Source organism: Oncorhynchus mykiss, chromosome 8 (assembly GCF_057628025.1).
Source record: "Oncorhynchus mykiss isolate SJ-2025 chromosome 8, ASM5762802v1, whole genome shotgun sequence".
Classification (NCBI taxonomy): domain Eukaryota; kingdom Metazoa; phylum Chordata; class Actinopteri; order Salmoniformes; family Salmonidae; genus Oncorhynchus; species Oncorhynchus mykiss.
Window position 1 is genome coordinate 83,696,620 of NC_143029.1, and position 20,448 is coordinate 83,717,067.

The 20,448-nt window shown below is 41.9% G+C and overlaps 2 protein-coding genes across 4 annotated transcripts; both read left to right on the forward strand.

Moving 5' to 3' along the window:
* Positions 1-114: 114 nt before the first annotated feature.
* On the forward strand, positions 115-3,187 carry dnaaf6 (dynein axonemal assembly factor 6). Of its 2 annotated transcripts, XM_021614031.3 has the most exons (6): positions 115-501; positions 729-798; positions 1,226-1,322; positions 1,452-1,548; positions 1,824-1,909; positions 2,685-3,187. In XM_021614031.3, exons 1-6 carry the CDS (start codon positions 415-417, stop codon positions 2,815-2,817), a joined length of 570 nt encoding a protein of 189 aa, XP_021469706.1. In that variant the 5' UTR covers positions 115-414; the 3' UTR covers positions 2,818-3,187. The 2 variants fall into 2 exon arrangements, with proteins under 2 accessions (XP_021469706.1, XP_021469705.3); XM_021614030.3 differs by lacking the exon at positions 115-501 and having other exon boundaries at positions 512-798.
* An 82-nt stretch (positions 3,188-3,269) lies between these two features.
* LOC110530761 (type I phosphatidylinositol 4,5-bisphosphate 4-phosphatase-A) lies at positions 3,270-16,511 on the forward strand. Of its 2 annotated transcripts, XM_021614019.3 has the most exons (8): positions 3,359-3,575; positions 4,668-4,861; positions 5,124-5,230; positions 11,401-11,506; positions 11,842-11,894; positions 12,486-12,576; positions 12,919-13,032; positions 14,754-14,989. In XM_021614019.3, the coding sequence occupies exons 1-8, from the start codon at positions 3,458-3,460 to the stop codon at positions 14,853-14,855; spliced, it is 885 nt and encodes a 294-aa protein (XP_021469694.1). In that variant the 5' UTR covers positions 3,359-3,457; the 3' UTR covers positions 14,856-14,989. The 2 variants fall into 2 exon arrangements, with proteins under 2 accessions (XP_021469695.1, XP_021469694.1); XM_021614020.3 differs by having other exon boundaries at positions 3,270-3,575; positions 12,919-16,511.
* The last annotated feature ends 3,937 nt before the right edge of the window (positions 16,512-20,448 follow it).

The following is a 20,448-nucleotide window of genomic DNA, read 5'->3' on the forward strand; positions in this document are numbered from 1 at the left end:
ATTTTCAGATCGGAGTACATGAAGTGCCAGTCTGGAAAGTTCTGTGGTTCTATTTAAACCTGTGTGGCTCTCGTCACTCCCACAAGATGACGTAGTCGCGGTTTCCATGGCATCGAAAAAAGCTAAGCGACCATCTCCCTGGAAACAGTTGCCGGACACATTCCCACAGATAGGTTTAGTTAAAAAACATATTTGACGTTCTCCTTGTGGGACATGAATATATATCCTATCGCTTTGATTTGATTTTGTTTAGATAATCTTAATTCGCCTATTTTAGGTACACAGAGATTAGCCATTAGGTTTAACGCGAGATTGACGTATCCAGCAAATATTGTTTGTTGTAACTTGCTAACGTTAGCTGACTTTGGGAAGGAAGCCTTTGCTCGAACAAGTGAATATTCTTTCACAGTGTCAATGGAGGGGTTGTCATCAGCCCAGAATCTACAAGCGCTCTCTGCCCTCTTATCCACCCGGGACGAGGATGATGAATACAATTGTAGAGTAAGGCATTGCTAACGATTAATCATTGAGATAAATTGTGTAAACAACCTAGCTAATAAAATTGGTTTTGGCAAACAAAATGTAATAACTTGTCCAGTTAGCATGCTAGCAAAAACCCGACGATCATGCAGCTAGTTAACGTTAGATATGTGACAACAGCTACTTTGCACTTGCTTTCTATGTCAGTCTTTGAAAGTGATTTATTCGTCGAAATATTTTCTGAACAGAATATGACATCCTCAGCCGTAATGGGACCTGGAGATATTGGTCTCCCTTCACCTGCTGCCAACAAATCAGGTCTGTTTTTATCAGATGGCCTGTACCAAAAAAAAGTGGTGGAATAGGGTGCCATTTGGGATGTAAACAGTAACAAGCTGTGTATGTAGTTACAACAGTAACAAGCTGTGTATGTTTTGGGCTCTCGAGTGGTGCAGTGGTCTAAGGCAATGCACCTCAGTGCTACAGACCCTGGTTTGACCCTGGTACAGACCCTGGTTCGATTCCAGGCTGTATCACAACCGGCCGTGATTGGGAGTCCCATACGGTGGCGCACAATTGGCCCAGCGTCATCCGGGTCAGGGTTTGGCCGGGATAGACCTTCATTGAAAATAAGAATTTGTTCTTAACTGACTTGCCTAGTTAAATAAAGGTTAAATATATATTTTTAAAATGTAGTTAGAACCATAGAGATCCTATGAAATTACTAATTCTATGGTTACAACAGCCTACACCAAGAAGGACAGTAAAGCCATCTGGAGTGAGGAGGAGGTGACAGAGGGGTCGCAGTTTGATGACCTCACAGACACCCGGCCAAAGCCTGAGTAAGTCAGGTTTGCAGTCTAACACCATGAAAAAGAAAACAACATTCCAGACAAGGCAATTGGTACTCCCATCCCTCACATCTGATTTCTTCGTCATTGTTGTTGGCTGGGGAACGTGTGTGTGTTCAGGTATGACATATTGCTGAAGCAGAATGTTGGGACAGAGGACGTGTTTCTTGGGATGAGCCGAAAGGATCCCTCTTCCATGTGCTGTGACAGCATGCTGGTAACCATAGAGATCCTATAATTCATTCTATAGGATTCTATACATAATTATATAGGATCCTGTATGTAATTCTATGCTATTGGTAACCATTTAGCTACAGTGTTGTGCTCTGTAATGCAATGTTACATCTTCTTGCATCTATTACTTGGCTTGAATAGATTAATAGAATGTTCTCCATCTGGGTTGAGGGCAAGTTTTTTGGAGTCTATTACACCCATCTGAAATTTATAGTACAGAACAATAATATAATAATAATATAAACTTTATCTTCTCAGGTGAAAATCAAACTGCCAGACACCAAAGCAACAGATGTAGTCTTGGATGTGAAGGATAAATTCCTTGATCTGCGAACGCCAAACTTGTAAGATTCTTTAGAAAATTCTTTAGAATGTTGCCTGCCTGTCATCCTTCTGTTAAGAGTTCCAGACTTTCTATACACAGCCAGAAAACTATTTGCTACTATTTATTGACCTCATATCTTGCTCCTTCTTTCTTCATAAAGAATGCTTTATCTCTATATTTATATCTATCTAAAGCACATGTTGTCATCTCTCGCTCTCACACACACACACACACACACACACACACACACTCACAATGTACTTCTGTCTCTCGCTCTTTCTTTCTCTCATATCTATTTTACTCATTAAAGCTAGAATCCTTAATTGAAACCATAACAAAGCTGGAAAAAAATGTAAGAACTCTCAAATTAATAAGACAGGGCTATGGATGCAAGGACTTATAGTTTAAACCATGTTTTGAGGCTATATAGGGTTTGTTTACATTTACATTGTTTACATATTAGGTTCTGATGGTGTATGACAGTTTAACTAAGATCAAATCCCCCAAAAATGGTCACATGCCGAATACAATAGGTGTAGTAGACCTTACAGTGAAATGCTTACTTACAAGCCCTTAGCCAACAACGCTGTTTTAAGAAAAATAAGTGTTAAGTAAATAGATAAGTAAAAAATAACAAATAATCAGAATGCAGTAGTAAAATAACAGTAAAATAAGGCATTTATAAGTTATATTCTTCAAGAATCAATGGGTTTATATAATTAATTCATAAGTCCAAAAATGGATGTAGCAATTAAGGATTCTAGCTTTAAATCCTTTCTTCTCTCTCCACACAGTAAACTTGGCCTACACCTTCCTCACCCAGTCCACAGTCAGGATGGAAAAGCCCAGTTCTACAGTGAAAGACAGGAGCTGGAGGTCACTCTACCAATGAACCGCCTCATGGACCAAATCAACCTGCAACGATGAGAGAAAGTTAGGAGAAAGGAAAAATAATTGAGGAACAAACTGAACTCGAGAGGAAATTAAGCAAATCTTGGAGGACACGTGCATGTGGTTATGGCTTCCTGAAGTCCTGAAGTTCCTATCTATCTAGGGGTTCCTTCAGTTCCTACTTACCTGACCCGTGCACAGGTGAGAGCAGAGCCTATGTCTTCTGTCATGAAGCAGAAGAGATGGGTATTGTCAATTTCTCGCAATATAGATGATTTGTTTGTTTGAAGAGTTCCATGGTTTTCATTATAAAGTCTGACCATTTAATCTGTTCATTGAATATTATTTTTCTTCTGTTCCATGGAATATATTGGCCGCGTTTCAATAAATACATATGTCTGGTTTATTTTCCTCTTTGTGCTATATTCACCAACACCCTCTGCTATATTTTAGCGTTACCATTCTTGTTTGTTACTATGCAATATGCTGTGTTATTATAGGCAGTTGTGGGCTGTGTTGACCAATTATGGGGAAGTGTGCATGGTCTGACAGCCGCAGCAGCGAACGTGTGATCATGTGACGCATACGTTTCAGACAAAATCCTGGACACAACAATATAACCGCTCCATATCATTGCGCTGCACGGTTCTGCTCCTCCCACGCCTTTGCTCTCGGTATGGCGGACGGTGAGAGGTCCCCGTTACTAGCAGATCTTGGAGATGGTGCTCTTGTCGGCGGTAACGGCGGAGTGTCACCGGGCTCGGCTCCCTATGGTTTACCAAATAAACCACAAAGTGAGTATCCATGGATGTTCTCCTACCTAGCCAAAGCTTCGGTCCCTATGATTTGCAGATAATCAAGAGCACGAAAGGTTGCTTTCCTGGTATCTATCTACATGGACGTGGTTGCTAGCCAGCTGTTGATGCAAGCATGCCTGTTAGCTAGCTAACTAGCGGTTAGCTGGCTGCTACGCCCATCAAACTGAATAACTAGCTAGTCACCTGGCTAGCTAATTGGCTATATTTTTGTAACGTTTTGGCATTTTCTGCATTTGTCGGCTAGTCCTCATAGTTGCAGGAATGTACTAAACAGAAACACCCATGATGTTTAGCGTTTTATGTATGGAACTAACTATAACTTTGTCTACCCAAAGATGGCTAGCTGGCTAACTAAGTAGCCCAACTAGCTAATTGCTCAGTATAGTATTCAAGATACCAGGTGATCCACGTATTATAATATTGTTGGTAATTCTGAGATATGTTGATGGCCTATTATAAAATTATAGCTAGTAGTGTAATATTTCTACAGTTATTTGAAGATATCCTGCCAGTGATGTCTGGCTAGCTAGTTTGCAAATCTCTGTATGTAACCAAAACACCTGATTTGATTGACACCGCTCTGGGCCACTAGGGAAGCTCATAATTACTGCAATATAAGACGACGACCAATGGAGACAGTAATTGGGAGGGGCTACTGTACTGAACTACATATTAGAACAGTGGTATGAGTTGGGTGGGTAAAACAGGTGTTTGTTCACAATATGCCTTTTAATGTATTTATTTACACACTTGTTTATTTGAAGTTATTTGTATAGTGGTAACTGCTGATTTCTGTCAATTGTACTACAGTTATGTTGAGTTCCATACACATAGAGAGAGAAATCCCTGCAGTCCTTTTATGTAGCTCATTTTCAGTTGGAACTCCAGAGTCAAATTCTGTGTGTAAACCCTTTCTTGTTTCAGCGGCAGTGCACTACTCTGCCACTATGTGAACATTTTTGTTAAGGCCTTAGTTATTTGAATGCACTGACTGTAAGTTGCTATGCATAAGAGTGTCAGCTAAAATGACCAACATTTTAAATGTGCCTCCCTCTCTCTGTATTTCAGGCTTCCCTCCCTTCCCCAGCACCACCCAGCCCTCAGTGCTCCTGGGGGAGGACCCTCCTCCGTACTCCCCCCTTACCTCCCCAGAGAGTGGCAGCGCGCCAGTCATCAGCTGTAGGGTGTGTCAGAGCCTCATCAGTGTGGAAGGGAAGCTCCACCAGCATGTGGTCAAGTGTGGGGTCTGCAACGAAGCTACGGTGGCTAACCTGTTTAGTGTTTACTTACCTGCATGTTTATTTAGGTTGCGTCTCAAATGTTCAATGTGTAGTGCACTACTTCTGACCAGAGCCCTCTGCATACCTTACATCTACCCGTGTGTTCATTTAGGTTGCGTTCCAAAATGGTACTCTGATAATGACTTCTTCTTGTTTGGCTTGTTCCCCCTCTTCCTTCCTCTCTCGTCCTATTCCTCCTCCTCGTCCCATTCCTCCTCTTGTGTGTCTCTGTCTCCCTCTGTAGCCCATCAAGAATGCACCAGCAGGGAAGAAGTATGTACGCTGTCCCTGTAACTGTCTGCTCATCTGCAAAGTCACCTCTCAGAGGATCGCCTGTCCCCGCCCCTACTGGTAGGGGGGCACATTTTTATCTATTTAGAAAACAAAAAGGGGTGATGATATTAATGAACAATTTCGATCTGAATGTGTAAACCGTTCAAACATATCCACAAATAATCATATTGGACCTTAAACCGATTTGGCTCATTAATCTAATGTCCAAATAATGATCCACGCAGCTTTAAAAAAATATATTTTTATATATAAATAATATGCATACAGTTGAAGTCAGAAGTTTACATAGACCTTAGCCAAATACATTTAAACTCAGTTTTTCACAATTCCTGACATTTAATCCTAGTTAAAAAATAGCATGTTTTAGGTCAGTTGGAATCACCACTTTATTTTAAGAATGTGAAATGTCAGAATAATAGAAGAGATAATGATTTGTTTCAGCTTTTTATTTCTTTCATCACATTCCCAGTGGGTCAGAAGTTTACATACACTCAATTAGTATTTGGTAACATTGCTCTTTAAATTGTTTAACTTGGGTCAAATGTTTCAGGTAGCCTTCTACAAGCTTCCCACAATAAGTTGGGTGAATTTTGGCCCATTCCTCCTGACAGAGCTGGTGTAACTGAGTCAGGTGTGCAGGCCTTCTTGCTCGCACACACTTTTTCAGTTCTGCCCACAAATGTTCTATAGGATTGAGGTCAGGGCTTTGTGATGGCCACTCCAATACCTTGACTTTGCTGTCCTTAAGCCATTTTGCCACACCTTTGGAGGTATGCTTGGGATCATTGTCCATTTGCGACCAAGCTTTAACTTTCTGACTGATGTCTTGAGATGTTGCTTCAATATATCCACATAATTTCCCGCCTCATGATGCCATCTATTTTGTGAAGTGCACCAGTCCCTCCTGCAGCAAAGCACCCCCACAACATGATGCTGCCACCCATGTGCTTCATGTTTGGGATGGTGTTCTTCGACTTGCAAGCATCCCTCTTTTCCCTCCAAACATAACGATGGCCATTATGGCCAAACAGTTCTATTTTGTTTCATCAGACCAGAGGACATTTCTCAAAAAAGTACGATCTTTGTCCCCATGTGCAGTTGCAACCAGTAGTCTGGCTTTTTAATGGCGGTTTTGGAGCAGTGGCTTCTTCCTTGCTGAGCGGCCTATCAGGTTGTGTCGACATAGGACTTGTTTTTACTGTGGATATAGATACTTTTGTACCTGTTTCCTCCAGCAGCTTCACAAGGTCCTTTGATGTTCTGGTTATAGATTTGCACTTTTTGCACCAAAGTACGTTCATCTCTAGGAGACAGAGACATGCGTGGTCCCATGGTGTTTATACTTGCGTACTATTGTTTGTACAGATGAACACGGTACCTTCAGGGGTTTTGGAAATTGCTCCCATGGATGAACCAGACTTGTGGAGGTCTACACATTTTTTTTTCGGAGGTCTTTTTTCCCCCTCCCCATAATGTCAAGCAAAGAGGCACTGAGTTTGAAGGTAGACCTTGAAATACATCCACAGGTACACCTCCAATTGACTCAAATGATGTCAATTAGCTTATCAGAAGCTTCTAAAGCCATGACATAATTTTCTGTTATTTTCCATGCAGTTTAAAGGCACCTTGTGTATGTAAACTTCTGACCCACTAGAATTGTGATACAGTGAAATAATCTGTCTGTAAACAATTGTTGGAAAAATTACTTGTCATGCACAAAGTAGATGTCCTAACCGACTTGACAAAACTATAGTTTGTTAACAAGACATTTGTGGAGTGGTTGAAACACTTGGAGTCATTAACTCGTTTATGTCAACTTCCGACTTCAACTATATACAGTGCCTTGCGAAAGTATTCGGCCCCCTTGAACTTTGCGACCTTTTGCCACATTTCAGGCTTCAAACATAAAGATATAAAACTGTATTTTTTTGTGAAGAATCAACAACAAGTGGGACACAATCATGAAGTGGAACGACATTTATTGGATATTTCAAACTTTTTTAACAAATCAAAAACTGAAAAATTGGGCATGCAAAATTATTCAGCCCCTTTACTTTCAGTGCAGCAAACTCTCTCCAGAAGTTCAGTGAGGATCTCTGAATGATCCAATGTTGACCTAAATGACTAATGATGATAAATACAATCCACCTGTGTGTAATCACGTCTCCGTATAAATGCACCTGCACTGTGATAGTCTCAGAGGTCCGTTAAAAGCGCAGAGAGCATCATGAAGAACAAGGAACACACCAGGCAGGTCCGAGATACTGTTGTGAAGAAGTTTAAAGCCGGATTTGGATACAAAAAGATTTCCCAAGCTTTAAACATCCCAAGGAGCACTGTGCAAGCGATAATATTGAAATGGAAGGAGTATCAGACCACTGCAAATTTACCAAGACCTGGCCGTCCCTCTAAACTTTCAGCTCATACAAGGAGAAGACTGATCAGAGATGCAGCCAAGAGGCCCATGATCACTCTGGATGAACTGCAGAGATCTACAGCTGAGGTGGGAGACTCTGTCCATAGGTCAACAATCAGTCGTATATTGCACAAATCTGGCCTTTATGGAAGAGTGGCAAGAAGAAAGCCATTTCTTAAAGATATCCATAAAAAGTGTTGTTTAAAGTTTGCCACAAGCCACCTGGGAGACACACCAAACATGTGGAAGAAGGTGCTCTGGTCAGATGAAAACAAAATTGAACTTTTTGGCAACAATGCAAAACGTTATGTTTGGCGTAAAAGCAACACAGCTCATCACTCTGAACACACCATCCCCACTGTCAAACATGGTGGTGGCAGCATCATGGTTTGGGCCTGCTTTTCTTCAGCAGGGACAGGGAAGATGGTTAAAATTGATGGGAAGATGGATGGAGCCAAATACAGGACCATTCTGGAAGAAAACCTGATGGAGTCTGCAAAAGACCTGAGACTGGGACGGAGATTTGTCTTCCAACAAGACAATGATCCAAAACATAAAGCAAAATCTACAATGGAATGGTTCAAAAATAAACATATCCAGGTGTTACAATGGCCAAGTCAAAGTCCAGACCTGAATCCAATCGATAATCTGTGGAAAGAACTGAAAACTGCTGTTCACAAATGCTCTCCATCCAACCTCACTGAGCTCGAGCTGTTTTGCAAGGAGGAATGGGAAAAAATGTCAGTCTCTCGATGTGCAAAACTGATAGAGACAGATACCCCAAGCGACTTACAGCTGTAATCGCAGCAAAAGGTGGCGCTACAAAGTATTAACTTAAGGGGGCTGAATAATTTTGCAGGCCCAATTTTTCCGTTTTTGATTTGTTAAAAAAGTTTGAAATATCCAATAAATGTCGTTCCACTTCATGATTGTGTCCCACTTGTTGTTGATTCTTCACAAAAAAATAGTTTTATATCTTTGTTTGAAGCCTGAAATGTGGCAAAAGGTCGCAAAGTTCAAGGGGGCCGAATACTTTCGCAAGGCACTGTATGTGTGTGTGTGTGTGTGTGTGTATGTATATATATATATCTCGCTCTCTCGCTCTTACAAGCAATACATGACTCCATTATTATGGTGAGAGATTATAATACGGTTTTAAGTACCTCAATCGACCTTAAAGGAAATCACACTACAAATTATTACCCTCATGCACTTAAGGAAATGACAAATATTATGGACATTTTGGATATATGGAGGCTTAAATATCCTGACCTAGTGAGATATATATATATATATATATATATATATATATATATATATATATACACACACACACATGGCGGAGGCTCAATCAAGCTAGTCGTCTTGACTACTTTCTTATTTCATTCTCGCTGGCACCAAAAGGTGAAGTATTGATGGGGGACGGAATGTGGTCGGACCATTAAATAATTGTACATACAGTGCATTCAAAACGTATTCAGACCCCTTCCCCTTTTCCACGTTTTGTTACGTTACAGCCTTATTCTAAATTGATTCAATTAACCATTTCCTCATCAATCTACATACAATCTCCCATAATGACGACGTGAAAACGGGTTTTTAGACATTTTTGCAAATGTATTACAAATTCTAAAAAAAAAACAGAAACCTTGTTTACATAAGTATTCAGTCCCTTTGCTATGAGACTTGAAATTGAGCTCAGGTGCATCCTGTTTTTATTGATCATCCTTGAGATGTTTCTACAACTTGATTGGAGTCCACCTGTTGTAAATTCAATTAATTGAACATCATTTGGAAAGGCACACACACACACACCTGTCTATGAGGTCCCACAGTTGACAGTGCATATCAAATTTGTGTAATAAAAAAATAAGTAAAACATAAGTATTCAGAACCTTTACTCTGTACTTTGTTGAAGCATCTTTGGCAGCGATTACAGCATCGAGTCTTGGGTATGACGCTACAAGCTTGGCACACCTGTATGTGGGGAGTTTCTCACATTCTTCTATGTAGATCCTCTCAAGCTCTGTCAGTCTGGCCACTCTACCATAAAGGCCTGATTTGATGGAGTGCTGCAGAGATTGGAGAACCTTCCAGAAGGACAATCATTTCCACAGAGGAACTCTGGAGCTCTGTCAGAGTGACCATCGGGTTCTTGGTCACCTCCCTGGCCAAAGCCCTTCTCCCTCGATTGCTCAGTTTTGCTGGGTGGCCAGCTCTTGGAAGAGTCTTGGTGGTTCCTAAGTTCTTTGATTTAAGAATGATGGAGGCCACTGGGTTCTTGGTGATCTTCAATCTGCAGACGTTTTTTTTGGTACCCTTCCCCAGATCTGTGCCTCGACACAATCCTGTCTCTGAGCTCTACGGACAATTCCTTTGACCTCGTGGCTTGGTTTTTGTTCTGACGTGCACTGTCAACTGTAGGACCTTTTATATAGACAGGTGTGTGCCTTTCCAAATCATGTCCAATCAATTGAATTTACTACAGGTGGACTCCAACTGTGGTAGAAACATCTCAAGGATGATCAATGGATACTTATGTAAATGTATTTCAGTTTTTATTTGATAAATTTGGAAAAATTACAAAACCTTTCTCTGCTTTGTTTATTATGGGGTATTGTGTGTAGATTGAGGGGGGGGGGGGGCAATTTTGTTACATTAGTCTTAATCTAAAATGTATTAATGTGGAAAAACTAAAGGGGTCTGAATTCTTTCCGAATGCACTAGTTTTTGGTCGCAGGTTCAAGAAAGGCAACATTTACCTGGTGTTAACTCTGCAAATTGCCCTGCTGAGTGACTTGAAAATTCCATTGATCAATAATACGATCCTTTTATCAAAAAGGTTTCTTTAATTTCCAATCAGTAGAAACTGTTAGAATAGAAAGGTTCAGAACCTTTGAAACTTCACAGCACAGTTGAGAACTATCTGGCAAATGGTATTCCTTTGACCTCATGGCTTGGATTTTGCTCCGATATGCATTGGCAACTGCCTTTCCAAATTATGTCCAATCAAATTAAATTTACCACAGATGTGCCTGAGCCTCAGAGCAAAGGGTCTGAATACTTACGTTAATAAGGTATTTTAGTTTCTTAAAACCTGGCTTCTCTTCGTCATTATGGGGTATTGTGTGTAGATTGGTTAAATAACTTTTTTTCCCGCAATCTTAGAATAAGGCTGTGACGTAACAAAAAGGGGAAGGGGTCTGAATACTTTCCGAATGCACCATATGACCAAAATGGCTCCCAATTCCCTATAATAATGCACTACTTTTAACCAGAGCCATATGGGCCCTGGTCAAAAGTAGTGCACTATATAGGGAATAGGGTGCCATTTCAAATAGTTTGTCCAGGTGGCATGTTGTCTACTGGTGAATACAATTGATATAGCATTTGAAACCCCTTAATTCACACTGATACTAGTACGTCAAGGGCTGCGTTAGGCTAACCCAGGCCCCTAGATAAGTTTGTTGACCGGTATGGAACTTGCGCTCAGTTGCATTTAAACCTAGCTAGTAATACTGACTTAGACTGAACAGCAAGGTAAGTGGTTGCTGTTTTTTCTCTTCTTCCTGGCACTGACTTTGCTGATAACGGCTATTTGGAGAAAGGGTCTACTGGCAATGACTGTTTGGTTGTTTTTCCCTACTATAGTCAGTGGAACGCACTGACTGGAAGTCACTCTGGATAAGATCATCTGCTAAATGACTCAAAGTTGATGTTTGTTTTCCTGTGTAGTAACGCTGTTGTATTTGAACCTAGCTAGTAATACTGACTTAGACTGAACAGTGAGTTATGTGATTGTGCTCCCCAGTAAGAGGATAATTAACCTGGGTCCAGTCCACCCTGGTCCAGCCAGCCCTGAACCCCAGCCGGCCGGAGCTCGCGTCTCCTGTGGACACTGCAACAACACTTTCCTGGTACGACCCTTCACCTCTCTCAAAGCCAGTGTGTGTGTGTATATAGACTCTATCTCAATGAGTCATTCCATGATTCCTCACATCCTCTCTCGACTGTTAAGGAGGAGAAGGTTCCTCCCCCTTAGACCTTCTTGTCCAATGCGTTTTCAGAAGGATGCGAGGAAAAGGAATCTAGGAAAGATGATTTTGAGAAAGAGCCACAGTGTACACCAAAGCAGTTATGAAGGCAAGGAATTCTTGAATGTTGCTAACATGGATAGTACTCTGCTGGACAATTGAATTGACGTACTGTATAATATTTTATATTTACATGAGTTTCTTGCAATGTGTTTCAGTGGACAGAGTTTACTGACAGGACACTCGCCAGGTGCCCACACTGCAGGAAAGTGTAAGTACCGATTGGTTTCTCTGTCCATAGGCTGCTTGGTCAATACAGCTGTGGTTATACCACAATTATGCTCAAGATGAAGTCCTTCAGTGGTGGCTGGTGGCGCTTAAAATCGGAGGACAGACTCCTAGTAAAGATTGGAACGGAATGAATGGAACTTTTCAAGCGCATGTTTTCCATGTGTCTGATTCCATTCCAGCTATTATTATGAGTTGTCCTTTCCACAGCAGCCTCCACTGATGTCCTTCATAGTATATGTTAAATATGTATGTGTCCCCTTGTGGGCTGTAGGCAGTTGTCAGCAGTCGGTCAGATTCCCATACCATTAGTCTTCAGCATAAGCTCCTTACGGTCTTGTGTGCAACATCTCAAGTCTGAGCTCCGTGATTCTTACGTAACCTTTTGTTAGTGTGACTTGCTTCATCAACTAATAATTTAAACCTATGAAGTTCTTCCATTACCATAAAAATGCTTTTTGGACAGCCGAAGCAAGTCGCAACAATTTCTGGTTATATTTCATGTAATAAAAATAAAAGCTTTTTTTTTTTTTACCATTTCCCCTTCTCTTTTGTCATGCCCTACAACATGCAGCTCCTCTATTGGTCAGAGGTACCCTCGAAGGCGGAGCTTGTGGTGTATTCTACTATGCTTGCTTTTCAGCATCTCCACTGCTGGGCTGGTGGTGAGTACACACTTCCACACTGTCCACTCTACATGACACGCCAGGCGATGACATCACAATAAAAACAAACCCCCCCAAGAACACAATGTTTAAAAAATGCATAATATCGTCATGTTTCACAACCATGCCAATTCACCTAAGTACTTTTTTAGCTAAGGAAAAACCTTGCATGTGTCTTGCATCTACGTCTCTCTGTGTTCTCTCTCCTTTGTCTCTGTGTGTGTTCTGTGCTGCAGGTGGCTACATTACATGACACACTGTCAGAGTCCTATCAGAAACACACCGCCCGTAGCCTTGTAACATGCTGCGTCTCTAAGCCTTCTTCCTCTCTGTGTTTTGCAGGCAGGTACGTGGGTGAAGGCCCAGGCCTACGGGGGTATCTATGCCTCCTGGGCCATGCTGATCCTGCTGGTACTCCTGACCCTGGGTCGGGCTCTATACTGGGCCTGCATGCCTGTTAGTGAGCCCCTACAGAACTTCACATAGACACACACACAGACACACGCGCAAGCGTAGGGTGAAGTTGCCCCTAGATGCTGATCTTGGGTCAGTTTTGCAATTTCCCCACTAATGGTTAAGGTCAGGATTGTGGGAAGGGACGCTGATCCTAGATCTGTACCTAGGGTGAACTTCACCCTTGAGTAGGGCTGGGCGATATATATCGAATTAATTTGATGTTTTTGCGCGTTATTCCAAATGCCTGTATCGGAAGAAGCTAGTTAGTTCATTTATTGTTTTTCTGAGCGTTTGTCCGCTTGTTCTCATGTTGTCTTGTCTCCTTCGCTCCGTCTGTGCTGTGCACCTTCCCATTTATACCAGAGATCTGTATATAATGATGAGCTGCGTATGTCTCCGCTATAACAATGGGAGTCGTTGTCCCAGAGGCGGGAAGGCAGCCGATAAGCTTAGGTTAAAAAAAAAACATAGAAACGCATTGGGCTTATTTTGGTGAGCAAAACCTCTCGCTTTGCCTCTTCCTCTCTGTTTACACACACACACACACACACACACACACACCAAGCCCCTCCCCCTGTCACACAACCTCTCTGACAAGCGGTTTCAACTTGATATTTGTGTTTCGGTCCAACAGAATCGGTCGTATGGACACCAAGAAACATTGCAACATTATTTTACTGTAAGAGGAGAAGTTACCCTTTTCAACCATACCCTTTATGTCAACTCCTCAAATTACACGCAGAGCAGACGCTACTAAAACAGGAGTACCAATGAACATCCATTCTAGAAAATACATGTTGCATGCGGCATCACTGTTATACTAGCTGTTTAGCTTTTATAAATGTGCAATAAGCAACAAAAAAAAAACACAATTCTATGAACTAGTTCTCTTTATGAGACATGGTTGGCCACTTGATTTCCACATCTGAACAAAGTGGACAGACTAGCATTCTGTTCCAACAATTGGAGACGGACAGTAGGGTGTGTTCATAACAATTCAATTGTTTTGCTTTGTTAGGTAGCAAATCCAAGTTGGCTAAACTTGAAATCATAAAGATTAGTTGGCTACTCAGTAGCACGTGGGCTTGTGCTTGAGAGATTGTTTGTGAGGTGTGTTTTAATTTTCGATAATGCTCTGCTACAAGAAGTTGGTCATTATTAGGGAATGTGTATTATACTTGGTTCTGGTTACATTTGTAAACAGAAATGGCGTTTTCATAGACCGACTTGGATGTCAGATCTGTGTTTTTATTTTTAAAAAAGCAGGTTAAACTGTTTTGATAAAATAATTAAGTTGTTAGTGGGTTTGACGGTTTGTTGTAGGCTCAAATTTAGCCTAGATTTAATTTTACGAGCCCTGAATTAATGACATTATTTCTGACTGTTTGAAATTTGGAATATTCAACCTTTTAATTGTACAACAAAGCTTATTTAGAGAACATAAACAATCTAGGTGTATGTATGTATGTATCGTATATAAGATATGATTTTTGAGCCTTATCGCCCAGCCCTCCCCTGGAGCCTTTTATTTCTTTAACTAAGATCAAAACAAGGAGTTCCCCTCCTTCCCTTTAATATTTTTTCATTGTGTTTCCAAACTGGATGATGAATAATATCCTAAAAGAGCAGTAGCTTGACTTCTACATTTACTTGTGAATTGATGAGTAGTTCGCTTTAACATGTTCATCTACTTTCCTTTCCCTGTTTTAAACGTTGCTTAGGCCAGTCTCTCTATGGCAGGCGCTGGCAGCCACACCAGAGCCTCATATCATGGCATGGCTGAGTGGAACCAAGTCTTAAATGATGACATAGCCCTCGGATAAGACTGCTCCTCCGCGACCCTGAATATATGTTCTGTTTTTGGGGCATTTCACATGAGCTTCATTCATTTGTTTTGGAAAACCCTTGAAGCACTGTTGAAAGGCAAATTAAGCTAAATTGAGGCTAGTGTAAGGTGAACACCACCTAAATTACCCTCCTTCCCCCAGACATGGAGCTGGGTTTGAAGGGAGGTTAGGATTGTGTCCCAAAGGGCACCCTATTCCCTAAATAGTGCACTACTTATGACCAGGGCTCAGTCTGGTCGAAGGTCAGAAGTAGTGTACTATATTGGGAATAGGGTGCCTATTGGGTTGCTTGCTAGGGCATCGTCAGAGTGAGGTCTGTCTGTATGTTGGAGTCTATTTATGCTGCATAGTCTGTCTGTGGGAGTGTTCGTCTTTGATCCAAAGCAGCTTAGAAGCCTTAAAGAAGTTAGAGGAAAATATTAAACAATTTGACTGCACACACACACACACACACACACACGTATGTACGTGCACACTTTCATTCCCCACACATACCAACATTTGGAGAGTCCCTGTAGTGGTATGCAGCCAGCGTGAAAAAGCATCTCTCCTCAAGGACTTCAGTTTAGACACAAGTTTGTTGCAAGTGATCTGATCATCTCTTTATTGTGCTCTTGGTTAATATTGTTTTCTTATCCCTCTAATAGCTAACAAGTGAGGTCAACATGAGCTCTCAGTGGAACTCATAGAGATGTACTAGAGAGCTTCAAGGTGGTGAAAGCCCACCATGGCTCTGCCCGCGTTAGAGAAAGAACTGGCTTTTGGCCAAATGTGCTCTCTTTCCAACTCTATGGTCTTACTACACTAAATGTACTATGATGAGGCCCTGGTGACAGAGGCAGGCTGTGGTTGTTGTAGACCCCTTACTCTTCTAGTGGTGCACTAAATAGGGAGTAGGGTGCCGTTGGGGATTCAGTCAGGGTAAGAGAAAACGGTTGCTGAAGATAATCTAGACACACTACCTGCATGTTGAAACACACTTCATCTAACCATATATCCTGTCTGTGGTTCGGATGAGGTCATAGTTATTTATTTATTTTACAGCAATGTTCATTTTTTTTTTTGTTTTAATTGTATATATTTCTTGTTGTTCATGTCAGAGTAATTATTGCTAAGTCGATATTGCACTTATGTGCATAACACTACATGATTTGATTCTTGGATAACTTTTTTAATAATTGTTTTGTTAATCAATATCAATAAGGTTATTTTTGCAACCCTTGTTACTTATTTTATCGGGAATCTGCAAAGTTGTTAGATATTTGACTTACTAACACATTAAGTCTCTGGATACGGGAACGTGTCCAGACCTTAACCACACACATTCCTCATTTACATACAGACAATCAATCATTTAAACCACAAACGGCATCATTTTAAACACACACACACAGAGAGACAAACGGATGGACACACGTACAGCTCTTTCAGATGGTTACCCTGCTTGACAGAACTGTGACGGTAGCAGTAATAGATATTTTAAAATATCTTGTTATTTATTATAATGATCATGTTTTAATCATGATATTATGTACAATATTGATCATGTTAATGATGCCAATAATCAACAACCTGGCTGATGCTCATATCAGAGTTTGTTTACACACAATAAAGACATGATGTATGAAAATATCAGAATGTGTTTTAGACTTTATTTTTTATTTATTTTGTGTTCCTTTTTTAAGACAGTTTACTACAACATAATAAATCACAATGCCAGACAATACAATAATGAAAACCTAACAGTGGTATTACAGATACTCAGACACATTCACAGGCTGTTTTATTATGGAATTACAGTGTCAGTAACATTCTATTCAAATGAGAAGTTGAGGTTCCATGATGCTTTGTGTTGTGCACCAGTGATCAAAAAGTGTAAAAACATTTTATGACCACACATGCACACCTACCCTGGCTTCTTTTGGGCTCTTGAGTTTCATTATTTCGTTGACACGAACGAGATGGAAGGATTAGTAACATTGAAATAATTTAAATAATTATTATAAAAAAAGAGCTCCCTGGAGAGAGAACGTGGAAGGGGGTAGAGAAGTCAGCAGGAAAAAAAGAGAAGTGCCCATGTTCCAAATGGAACCCTATTCCCTATGTAGTGCACTACTCTTGACCAGGGCCCTATTGGGCCTGCACTATACAGGGAATATGGTGCCATTTGGGACATGCCCGAGGGAGGAGAAGACAACTGTTCCTCAAGCCTTCTGGCTGAAGTGGCTTTAGCTTGGAGGGTACCATCAAGAGCATCCTGACCAGTTGCATCACCGCCTGATTTGGCAGCTGCTCGGCATCTGACCGTAAGGCGCTACAGAGGGTAGTGCATACGGCCCCAGTACATCACAATTAATCAAATGGCCACCAGACTATTTATATTGACCCCCCCCCCGCCCCCCCAATTAGTTTTGTACACTGCTGCTACTCGCTGCTTTTCTATGCATAGTCACGTTACCCCTACCTACACGTACAAATTGCCTCTACTAACCTGTACTCCTGCACACTGACTCGGTACCGGTACCCCCCTGTATATAACCTCCACACTGACTCGGTACCGGTACCCCCCTGTATATTACCTCCACACTGACTCTGTACCGGTACCCCCCTGTATATAACCTCCACACTGACTCGGTACCGGTACCCCCCTGTATATAACCTCCACACTGACTCGGTACCGGTACCCCCCTGTATATAACCTCCACACTGACTCGGTACCGGTACCCCCTGTATATAACCTCCACACTGACTCTGTACCGGTACCCCCCTGTATATAACCTCCACACTGACTCGGTACCGGTACCCCCTGTATATAACCTCCACACTGACTCGGTACCGGTACCCCTGTATATTACCTCCACACTGACTCGGTACCGGTACCCCCTGTATATAGCCTCCACACTGACTCGGTACCGGTACCCCTGTATATAGCCTCCACACTGACTCTGTACCGGTACCCCTGTATATAGCCTCCACACTGACTCTGTACCGGTACCTCCTGTATATAACCTCCACACTGACTCTGTACCGGTACCCCTGTATATAGCCTCCACATTGACTCTGTACCGTAATACCCTGTATATAGCCTCCACACTGACTCTGTACCGTAATACCCTGTATATAGCCTCCACATTGACTCTGTACCGTAATACCCTGTATATAGCCTCCACACTGACTCTGTACCGTAATACCCTGTATATAGCCTCCACACTGACTCTGTACCGTAATACCCTGTATATAGCCTCCACATTGACTCTGTACCGTAATACCCTGTATATAGCCTCCACACTGACACTGTACCGTAATACCCTGTATATAGCCTCCACATTGACTCTGTACCGTAATACCCTGTATATAGCCTCCACACTGACTCTGTACCGTAATACCCTGTATATAGCCTCCACACTGACTCTGTACCGTAATACCCTGTATATAGCCTCCACATTGACTCTGTACCGTAATACCCTGTATATAGCCTCCACATTGACTCTGTACCGTAATACCCTGTATATAGCCTCCACACTGACTCTGTACCGTAATACCCTGTATATAGCCTCCACATTGACTCTGTACCGTAATACCCTGTATATAGCCTCCACACTGACTCTGTACCGTAATACCCTGTATATAGCCTCCACATTGACTCTGTACCGTAATACCCTGTATATAGCCTCCACACTGACTCTGTACCGTAATACCCTGTATATAGCCTCCACACTGACTCTGTACCGTAATACCCTGTATATAGCCTCCACATTGACTCTGTACCGTAATACCCTGTATATAGCCTCCACACTGACTCTGTACCGTAATACCCTGTATATAGCCTCCACATTGACTCTGTACCGTAATACCCTGTATATAGCCTCCACACTGACTCTGTACCGTAATACCCTGTATATAGCCTCCACACTGACTCTGTACCGTAATACCCTGTATATAGCCTCCACATTGACTCTGTACCGTAATACCCTGTATATAGCCTCCACACTGACTCTGTACCGTAATACCCTGTATATAGCCTCCACACTGACTCTGTACCGTAATACCCTGTATATAGCCTCCACATTGACTCTGTACCGTAATACCCTGTATATAGCCTCCACACTGACTCTGTACCGTAATACCCTGTATATAGCCTCCACATTGACTCTGTACCGTAATACCCTGTATATAGCCTCCACACTGACTCTGTACCGTAATACCCTGTATATAGCCTCCACACTGACTCTGTACCGTAATACCCTGTATATAGCCTCCACATTGACTCTGTACCGTAATACCCTGTATATAGCCTCCACACTGACTCTGTACCGTAATACCCTGTATATAGCCTCCACATTGACTCTGTACCGTAATACCCTGTATATAGCCTCCACATTGACTCTGTACCGTAATACCCTGTATATAGCCTCCACACTGACTCTGTACCGTAATACCCTGTATATAGCCTCCACATTGACTCTGTACCGTAATACCCTGTATATAGCCTCCACATTGACTCTGTACCGTAATACCCTGTATATAGCCTCCACATTGACTCTGTACCGTAATACCCTGTATATAGCCTCCACACTGACTCTGTACCGTAATACCCTGTATATAGCCTCCACACTGACTCTGTACCGTAATACCCTGTATATAGCCTCCACACTGACTCTGTACCGTAATACCCTGTATATAGCCTCCACATTGACTCTGTACCGTAATACCCTGTATATAGCCTCCACACTGACTCTGTACCGTAATACCCTGTATATAGCCTCCACATTGACTCTGTACCGTAATACCCTGTATATAGCCTCCACACTGACTCTGTACCGTAATACCCTGTATATAGCCTCCACACTGACTCTGTACCGTAATACCCTGCATATAGCCTCCACATTGACTCTGTACCGTAATACCCTGTATATAGCCTCCACATTGACTCTGTACCGTAATACCCTGTATATAGCCTCCACACTGACTCTGTACCGTAATACCCTGTATATAGCCTCCACACTGACTCTGTACCGTAATACCCTGTATATAGCCTCCACACTGACTCTGTACCGTAATACCCTGTATATAGCCTCCACACTGACTCTGTACCGTAATACCCTGTATATAGCCTCCACACTGACTCTGTACCGTAATACCCTGTATATAGCCTCCACACTGACTCTGTACCGTAATACCCTGTATATAGCCTCCACATTGACTCTGTACCGTAATACCCTGTATATAGTCTCCACACTGACTCTGTACCGTAATACCCTGTATATAGCCTCCACATTGACTCTGTACCGTAATACCCTGTATATAGCCTCCACACTGACTCTGTACCGTAATACCCTGTATATAGCCTCCACACTGACTCTGTACCGTAATACCCTGTATATAGCCTCCACATTGACTCTGTACCGTAATACCCTGTATATAGTCTCCACACTGACTCTGTACCGTAATACCCTGTATATAGCCTCCACACTGACTCTGTACCGTAATACCCTGTATATAGCCTCCACACTGACTCTGTACCGTAATACCCTGTATATAGCCTCCACACTGACTCTGTACCGTAATA